The sequence below is a fragment of the Calypte anna genome, chromosome 1, assembly GCF_003957555.1.
Source record: "Calypte anna isolate BGI_N300 chromosome 1, bCalAnn1_v1.p, whole genome shotgun sequence".
Lineage (NCBI taxonomy): Eukaryota > Metazoa > Chordata > Aves > Apodiformes > Trochilidae > Calypte > Calypte anna.
In genome coordinates this window covers 85,684,945-85,694,306 of record NC_044244.1, presented here as the reverse complement: position 1 = coordinate 85,694,306, position 9,362 = coordinate 85,684,945, and the positions used below count along the sequence as shown (strand labels likewise).

Here is a 9,362-nt window from a genome sequence, read left to right as displayed (position 1 = left end):
TTCATAAATTCTCACTTTTATTGTGTGCCACATACCTTCTTCCCACCTCCTTTGTGCCTTTTTTTCTCTGTTGGTTTTATACAAGATTTCTAAGTGTTACTTTCAAATTCCCTGTTAGGCAGACAAAGCATTTAATCAAGTCTATTTTTCGGAGCTAGAGAACTGTAGATCTTGTCCACCTTGTAACCTTCTAGCAGTGAAATTTCTATTAAAAATTTTATTGTAGCTTTCTCACGGAGTGTCAAATTTTCCTGATTGCTTGATTTGCTTTCAGTTTAACCCATTTACCATTTTGAAGTATCAATTTTGCCTACATACTTTCCCAGCTTCTCTGGTAAAACACATATATACCTAACTATCTTGCTTAAACACCTGCCTCATAGGCATTCACCAAGCATTCCTATAGACATCTAGAGACACATAACCTCCATACATGTGTAAATCCTATGTTCCTATCTACAACATGTACTCATACATATATCTGTATTTATACATACTTATATACAGACATCTATATACAATTTAATTTACCCTGAAACCATAGAGATATTTCTAAAAATCTATGTGTGCTGCCTGCTAGCAAAAAGCTGAGGTGAAGACATGTTTTTCTGAGTCCGCCTCCAAGCAGTCATTCATCTCCTCCACCCAAGGCAGCCCTACCTCTTCCATACCAATCTATAGCTCTGTTAATGTTTGGACAGGGATGACTCTCCTGAGCAGGATATGTCAAGGGATGGGAGACAAAGGTCTGCAGGTGGGTGACATAAGGGTTTTCTTTATTCTGAAGCCCTCAGAAGTTGCTCAGATTTTGATTTATCTGAAAAGGAGAGAGAGAAAAAAAGATAAATAAGATGCAAGAAGCACAAAGCAGTGAAAAACATCTCATCATGCTACCTTCCATGACAAGCAAGTCTCCAGCTCATCTGCTCCCCACCTCTCCCTCCAGGACCTTGGGATATCCAGATCTCCATCTCTCCTGAGCAGGGGTGCAGGGAAGATGCTCCTTGCTGCATCTCACCCACAAGGGAAGTGTCTCAGCATGTTGAACTCCTATCTCCTCTTCTCCTGAGTACAATGAAGAGGGCAACGATAAAATGCTGGTAGCAATGAAAGCCCCTACCAGTCCTTCTGATTCTGCTTGCTCTGCAGAGGAAGAGGAGCACCAGTGATGTTAAGTTGGGCCGGCACAGCTGAGCCATTGGCCGGAGCTGTGTCAGTTAAACATCCTCCCCAGCAGCAAACCATGTGCATGTCCTTCAGGGGCACAGATGGGACACAGCACACGTGAGCTAAACCCACACAGACCCAGGGCCAGTTATACTGGCTCTGCTCACATGTCATAACTCACTGAACTATTGCTTGCTTTTCCCTGCTGGGTCAGGAGGAGACACAGGAACCACCTCCCATCAGCAGGGGGAGTGAGAACCCCTTGCAGCTCCAATGTGAAGAAGGATTTTTTGTGCTCTTGGGACTATCAGTCCTGAGTAGCCATCCAGTCCAGCTGGGTGCCTAAATCCCTGGGGTATGGAGGTTTTCTTGTGCCTGCCCAGTGGGCTCCAGCCCCTGTGCTACAAACTTTTGTTCCAATGACAGTTATAAAATCTCTTTTCCCCTAAAGGAAATGAGATACTCATTCCCCAAAAGCTACAGAGAGTGAAATAAAGGCTGAGGAAGTGAATGTGAAAGGGAAGAGTCAAATAGAGAGAATGGACAGAAATGAGAATGGAGAGAAATGAATGGACAACAGAAGAAAAGCAGGAAAAAGCAGAAGCAGGCAGGTATGGTGTGACTCAGGGGGGTTGATCTCTGTGGTGGGTAGATGAGGTGGAAGTCTGGACAGGATGAAGAAGCTGCTCCTCTGCTCCTGTTGCTTACCTGGAGCCTTAAGATGGGTGCTCACAGAGATGGGCTTTTCTAGGGCCATGTGTGACACACGGCAGATGCAGGTGGCTGGTGCCTGCCCTTTGGCTGAGCTGATGCTGAAGTAGGAGGTGATGCTGGAGGTGCCATCTCGGCTTTGCCGAGAATCGCATGTTTGAGACAGGGATTTCCACTTCAGGAGCCTTCTGTGTCCAGCTCACTGAGATGTCCAGGGGGTAATAGCCAGCAATGTTGCAGGCCAAAGTAGTCATCACATCTCTCTCATGTGTCACTACTGCTGGAATCATATGAACTCTTGGAGGTTCTGGAGGAGATAAACAAAGAACTTACTGTTAGCAAGATATAGAAATCTGCATACACAAGGGACAGAAGACAAACTGGCTGTCATGACAAATGTGGGGAGTGTGCAGGGCAAAGTTTCAGTGCCTGAGGGCATGAGACTCGTGTTGTCCCCTTCCTCACCTGCTATGTGCAGCTGGATGATGTGGTGGGCCTGGTACAGTGGAGCGGACAGCAAACAGATGTATGTCCCTTCATCTCCTACACTGACTTCTTGCAGGCTAAGTGACATGTCTCCACCAGATCCACATGGACTTTTGGCTGTGCTGTCTGGCCTGTGCTCCCCACCTGGTACTGGAAAAGGGTAAGGCCACTGCCTCAGTGCTGCCTCCTCCACTCCAGGGGGGATAGTGAGGAGCTGGGAGCCAAGGGAAAGTGGCAGTCAAGGGTGACTGAGCTGCCAAGACGTACGTGCAGGGAAGTCTTGCGTGATGATGACTGAAATTCAACTAGAAACTGAAAGAAGGGCACAGGCAAGGAGAGAGTTAATCAGGTGAGGTTAATGAAGGCACCAAAGGGTGGGAAGGGCTGGTGGTAGGGCTGGAAATGAAATCCTCACCCAGAGGAGGAGGAGGCACAGGCATCCTATGTGGTGCCCTCAGAGCCATGTGGACTGGAGAGCTGGAGGGAGCCAGCTTGGTGGGCTTAGGGGTGCAGGGAGGCAGAAAAACACCAAGTACGCATCACAGTATTGGAGGTGTTTGTCATCCTCAGGGGATGGGGCATGGGAGAGGCAATACATGTCACCCTTTTTTCCACACGCCCCTCAGGTCCTTCTGAAAGGTGGGGCATGGGACTCCTGGGGAGGCAGGCTCTCCTCCCCTCATGTCCTTCACTGCTGTGGGGGCACCCTGGGCCACCACGTCACCTGTAGTTAGCATTGTCCCCACCTTGCTCATAGGAATCCTCAGCTCTGGGTGCAGTGTTGCATTGTGCTCCTTCTCCTTCTGGCTGATGCAGTGGGGGCCTCTCAGCACCAGGGTAATACTGATCCCAACCAAGAGCTGTTGGGTGGTCATTACCAGGAAAAGTATGGCAGGGTCCCCTGCTGGGCTGCTGGGATCTCACAGGTCACCTCTTCCCTATCTCAGTCCATATATAGCAGGGACTCTGCATATGGGATGGGTACCAACTGTGGGGACAGTGGAAGAGATTTAACCATTTGAATCCAAATGGAAAAAGTGAGTGCAAGACAATGAGACACATTATTTCGGAGAAGCACCACATGCTGCAGGGGTCAGTCAGAGCCCAGAAGTGCCAGACTAGGCTTCACAGATGAAACCCTGCAAAGAATATTAGAGGTTCGCTGTGACTGTTTGGCTGTATTTTATGTTGCTAGGTTGCCCAGAGTTCACCTTGAGCACAGGGAGCTGTTAGAAAAGGAGAATAAACAACAGATTCCCTTTAGATGTGTATATGCTATGTATGTGTATGCCCAGCAAGCTCTGTGAGTGAAACGCCAAGTAAAGACTTTCCTATTCAGTTTAGGCCTGAATCCAGAAACAAAGGGGGCAATGAACCATCCCAGATAAGGAAAGCAAATGTGGCAAGAAGGCAGGGGTGGCTGAGTATAGATGCGGTGTGCATCTGTTTAGATGAACACTGTATATGTGCCTTTGGTCATGGCATGGACTTAAGTGTAGGTGTAAGCAGGTTGGTTCCCCTGGCTCATGTAAGAAGAGCCAAGCCTTCTGAGCAGGACAGCTCTGATTCACTTACCATGACACTTTCTGCTACCAAAAAGCACCTGCATGACTAAAGATTCAAACACAGGTTTTTACAGATGAAATAATACTTTATAGTGGAATAATTCCTACCTTCTTTTTGACAAAGTATTTCCCATGAAATAGGCAATCTAAGATAGTCCCATTAGGAGAGAGGTACCTCAACAGTGTTTGCTAAGATCTTCCACAAAGTTCCTTTCTGACAGTTCCAATTGCTGACTTCAGGAAATCATGTGTGAAACTTCAGACCCCATTCAAAACCTGCCTAAACTCAGTTAAAGAAAAAGCTTGTAGAAGCCTGGTGCACACAAGTGGCAAAAAACCCAGTGGCATCTCTTCCACGCACCTGAGGCTTCAAAGACAATGGAAGGAGTCAGGATTTTTCTGTGGGACATTATACTCAGCTATATCACCTAAGTAGCCATTATTTCTGACTCTGCTACCCCTCAGCACAAGGGTAGCAGGATGCTCAGAGGACAAGCCACCAAGGGTGAGGAGTGAGCCTCTTCCATCTTCCCTCATGTAGGAGCAGCCCAGGGTGATATCCACTTTGTGAAATGAAGTTGCTGGCTCTGTAGGGAAAGAAAACAACTGGTTGAATTCATGAACCTTCTTGCATCCTGAAGAGTCTACAAGTTTCTCTGGGATGGCCAGGAGAGCTAAAATATCTCCCAGCCATGCCACCAGCTGACCCCTTTCGCCATTGACCACTCTCCCCTGGCAATAGTATTAATCTTTAGGAAGACCTTAATTTTCAGCGGAAGCCCTTCATGAAAGCCATGGGGCCGTATAGGCGTGGTAGGAGCCCTGACCCCCCCGGAGGAGTCCCGGTCCCCTCCCCAGCCGCCCGCCGCTCACCCGCAGGCGGGGCCCCACACAACATCAGGGTCCCAACCATCCTGTCCCGCAGCCGAGCGACCTCCCCAGCTGCTCCCAAACCCTGGAATCCCCACGGAAAGCAAACCAGGTCCCAGATGCTGCCAGCAGCAACGCCGCTGTTTTCCCTTTCGCTTTAGCGAAAAAAAAAAAAATATCCCCAACCATTAAACTTTTTAACTCTTGCTTTACCGTAAGGCGTAGACCTGAGGCAGGAGGGAAGCGGGATGTCACCAGCATCCCCAAACCTGCTGCTGGGCTGCTTGTGCCAAGTCCTGCTTTACGTCAATACCAGATCAGCTTTTCCCACCGTGCTGCCTGCATGCTCATATCCCCCAGGCTGAGCAGCCTCTGAAAGCAGTGACATCTCTGTCCTCTTGCTTTTCAGAAGATAGTATCTTCGTGAAAGACTTGGAGGCTGAAGCTGAACCCTTCTTTAACTGCTGCCTTTCCCCCGTCTTTCAGATAAACAGAGAGAAAATGTCTGCTTCTCTGCTGGTCTGCTCATCTCCTCATCTCCTCGCTGCCTTGCCACCCCTGCAGTAACACAACTCATCCATGCTGTGACCTATTACAGTCATGTAAGGGAACTGTGATAACCTCCAGCCTTAGCTCTTCTAGCACAACATCCTGACATCCATCCCAAGAAGCACTTTGCCAGACACCTTCTTGACACCAATGTACCTCTTGCACCCCTATCCCATCCTCACTGCCCACTTCTGTCTTTTTTGGGAAAGCCTCACAAAGAATATTAATTCTTCCTGCTCAAGATATCCCTAAGCTGTCAGACATGTCCAGCCCCTCCAACTATCTCTCCCACCACCTCACCAGTGTAGTATCACACTCCTACCAACCAGTGCACCCTGTGAGTCTCTGCATCCCCTTTCAATCCGAGATGCACACATATAAATACATGTTCTTATTTGGCATTATCTCAGAGGGCATCCATATGATTACCATTGTCTAAAGAAGCAGAGCACAAGCATCTGTGTAACTCCTTCACCCAGGCAAATGCAAAAGCACTCAGCTCAGGCCAGGCTTCTTTCTCTGATTTGTTTTAGTACCTGCTTCAGTGGGGCCAAAACTGCATTTCAGCAGATTTGCCCATTATATGTTTCTGCAGAAGAGCTGAGGGAGGTCAGCAGCCTGTGCTGTGACTTTGAAGAGAGGTTCTAAGGCAGCAGTTGTGATAGACACTGTTTTGCAGAGCAATAAGCTGCTCTGCAAACTGATTGTTCTTTGTGTCTGCTAAATTTGTTGGGACTCTTATCTGTTCTCCAGAGCTACATGCTGGATCAGACTGGCTAAAGGAACAGCTCCAGTAAAAATCTGTGCAATTTATTAGCTTGCTAGTAAATATAACTTTACTGTGTAGGTATCATGTTGAAGAGAGCCATTAAGTTATGCTGTAACCACTGGGAAAGGGCTGTGTATCAGTTTACCTATGCAGGGAGAGGAAAACCTGTTAAATAAGTAAGTGGTGACGGATAAGGAGGTATGGATGGGCAGAGTCGTAGGCAACAAGGGGAAAGAATATACTAGTTGTGATGAGAGAAGCAGCAGCAGCAAATACTGGTAGCCAAAGGGCAATCTAGTTCAGCTGAGGCAAGTGGATGAGGCCAGGGAGGCAGATGTTCTAGTACTTCAGGGAACCAGAGAAATGGGAATGGGAGGAGACCTCCAGAGGTCTCTGATCCACCATGATTTTTTCCAACTAAGTCTGTAAGCCCTCCAAGAGTGGAGATACTGCCACCTTCCTGGGTACCTGTTCCAGTGCTCTGTTTCATTTTTTATATAAAAAAAAATTTGTTCCTGAAATTCAGCCTGACCCTCCCAAGTTGCAACTTGTTGCTGTTGCCTCAGCAACTTGTTATATTACCTGCTACTACTGAAATGGCCTTGGCTCTAGTAACTTTACAACTACCTTCCAGATATTGGTAGGAAAAAAATACGAGCAACTAACATGGGATGTTAACTAACTCTCATGCAAACAATGTAAATTATAGTAGAATAACAGTCATTCCTGGCATTAAAATAATCTGCTGTTCAGAACTGTAGAAAGGAAGATAAGAATAGTGTATTAACATCGCATGAATGATATTATAGGCTGTTTAGGTGAAATTCAGAAAGTTAAAAGAGGCTTTTCTCTGGTGCAGCTGAAGTCCACTGTGAACTGCTCAAGTTTATAACTGCAGATGTAGGGTGAGCCCTACTGTTAAAAGAGGTAAATCACAGTAAGAACTATGCTGCTAGGGGTGAACTAACTTCAGACTTATGGACCAGAGAATAATTTCTGATAATCACAATGAGCATTAGGTCTCTTATTCTCAATATGACAGATGACAGATTCCTTCACAAACCATCACTGAACCTACAAAAGATTTGTCAGCTGTAAATAGCCATTTAGTCATAGAGCAGGTGGTCATTAAAAATAAATTTGAGGCACGTGATCATTATTTCATTACATATAAATTAAGTGGGAAGTTAAATAGGGACTAGGGAAGGTAAATAATAGGCCTGCGCTGTACATGAGGGTTTTGTTTCAAAACAAAAAATACCAAGGAATTAAGAAAACTCTTTAACATAGGCTGTAGTGGTAGGAAAACTGGATGTGAAAGAAGCCTAGAATTTCAGGGGGTGATGCACAGTGGCTGTGGAATTTGCATTCGGAATAAAGAAGCCAAAAGCCCTCCGTAGTTATGTCTGAACAGCCACAAGGTTATAAAAAATAGGTCAAGAGTAAGGACAGAGACTGACAAAGAAAATTCTTCTTCAAATATTTGTAGATATAATGCAATATTAACATGAAAAATGGATTTTTAAAAGAAGATACAGTTTCTCATATAGATGAATAACTGAAGGAAGAAAGAAAGTGGGTGTGCAGATAGGATGGGTGAAAAAAATATTATTGCTATTATGTAGCCTTAGTCTTCAACCAGGAAAATTATACTGAAGAGTGGAGCAGAGGAAAGAAGTGTAGTGAACATGAGGGTCAGGAATGACCATGTCTTCTTTGAAAGCAAAACAAATATTAATATGATGAAACTAAGGAGACAAGCTAATATGTGGATTTTGTTGGATTTTTTTTCACAATAATTTTTATTCTTAAGAAAGCAAAAAACAAAAAACAAAAACAAAACAAAAACAAAACAAAACAAAAAAACCAAACAAAAAACCCCAAAACAACAACAACAAAAAACCCCAGTTACAGAGTTTTGCAAAATAAGAAACAGTGTTCATAGAAACTTCATCCTATATGTGCTCACTCAGTTTTGAGAATTGGAGGCCTGGCAAGTAATTTTTTCCTGCAACCGAGACTTATGTTATGTGTTATTGCATGACCTACCCTTTCACCCTGAAGAAATACCATCTGTCCCGTGCTACTCTGTAGCACTGGTTGGCAATTTGTCCTTCCGCAGGGAGAAGCATTTATCCAGAAATTCTGTTGTTGACAGCAAATGATGAGCATACAGAAACATCAAAATGTGTGACTCTGTGGTTTTACTGTGGCCTCTTAGCTCATGCATCAACAATCCACTGGCTGAATACTCTAACCCAGAAGAGAGGCTGTGAATGAGGTACATTGTATAAATTACGATTCAAAACAGAGTCTGCATTTGATGGGGTTACCAGGCTCATCCAAGTATCTTGCTTTGTCAGTCAAAATCAAATCAAATCAAATCAAATCAAATCAAATCAATTCTCCATTTCCCTTACAACTCTGGTCTCCTATACATCACTCCTGTCCTTCCAGTGTCTGTTGAATTGAATCTTTTCTTCCTAAACCATTTGCTGCTGCAGCACTTCTTCCACAATCCCATTTCCCTTCATTCTTGTGCCCGTTCACTGTTCTCCACTTGCCTCTCCCTGGTGAGGCTGACAATCAGGCAGGTCTCCTCTCTCCAAACCCATTACCTTTCCTGTTTCCCATCCTTCTGTTCTCTTCTCCCAGCCATTTTTGCCCTTCTCTGACCTCTCTGATTTTCATAGCACCATCACTTCAGTTCACATCCTTCCAACAAGAGGAAACACAGCCATAGACATCAGCCAGGAGTGTAGGGAGCATTTGCTATCTGTAGCAAGCACAAGATCTGTAGACAGCACAAATGGGATCAAAATCATAGGATTCCAGAGTGTGGTACTTGGACAAAGTGCAACATCAATGCTTTGTTGGATTTGCATCCCCTTTTCCAGTTCAGATTCTGCCATGGCAAAAGACCTATTTTGAAAAATATATATATATATATATACATATATATGCCCAGTTTCTTCTATTAAATCCGTCAAGCTGAAAGTTAGGAAGAGTTTTAACTTTCTGTCAGTCAATCTATGACCTTAAACTAGGAGCCTAAGGATTTGCTGAACCCAAATGAAGTCCTTTTAAATAAGCCGGTGTTGCGCCCACCAAGATAAACAGGGCACACAGACTTGGTTCCTTGCAGCTCCGCAAAGCTCCTGCTGGCTCTAGTAATGAGAAGGCCAACAACACGTAGCTATTTTGGTGTGTATCCTCTGAATAATTAAACTGCATCCAATGCCAGC

At 45.1% G+C, this 9,362-nt stretch overlaps 1 protein-coding gene across 1 annotated transcript; it reads right to left on the bottom strand.

Annotated features, from left to right (window-relative positions):
• Positions 1 to 1,034: 1,034 nt before the first annotated feature.
• LOC103539013 (tapasin-related protein-like) lies at positions 1,035 to 8,776 on the bottom strand. The gene is given in 12 exon segments (XM_030451640.1): positions 1,035 to 1,096; positions 1,099 to 1,143; positions 1,876 to 2,024; positions 2,026 to 2,185; positions 2,344 to 2,460; positions 2,463 to 2,669; positions 3,089 to 3,241; positions 3,244 to 3,354; positions 3,498 to 3,536; positions 4,322 to 4,516; positions 4,803 to 4,954; positions 8,736 to 8,776. Coding segments are annotated over 12 exon segments (1,431 nt in total).
• Between the last annotated feature and the right edge of the window lie 586 nt (positions 8,777 to 9,362).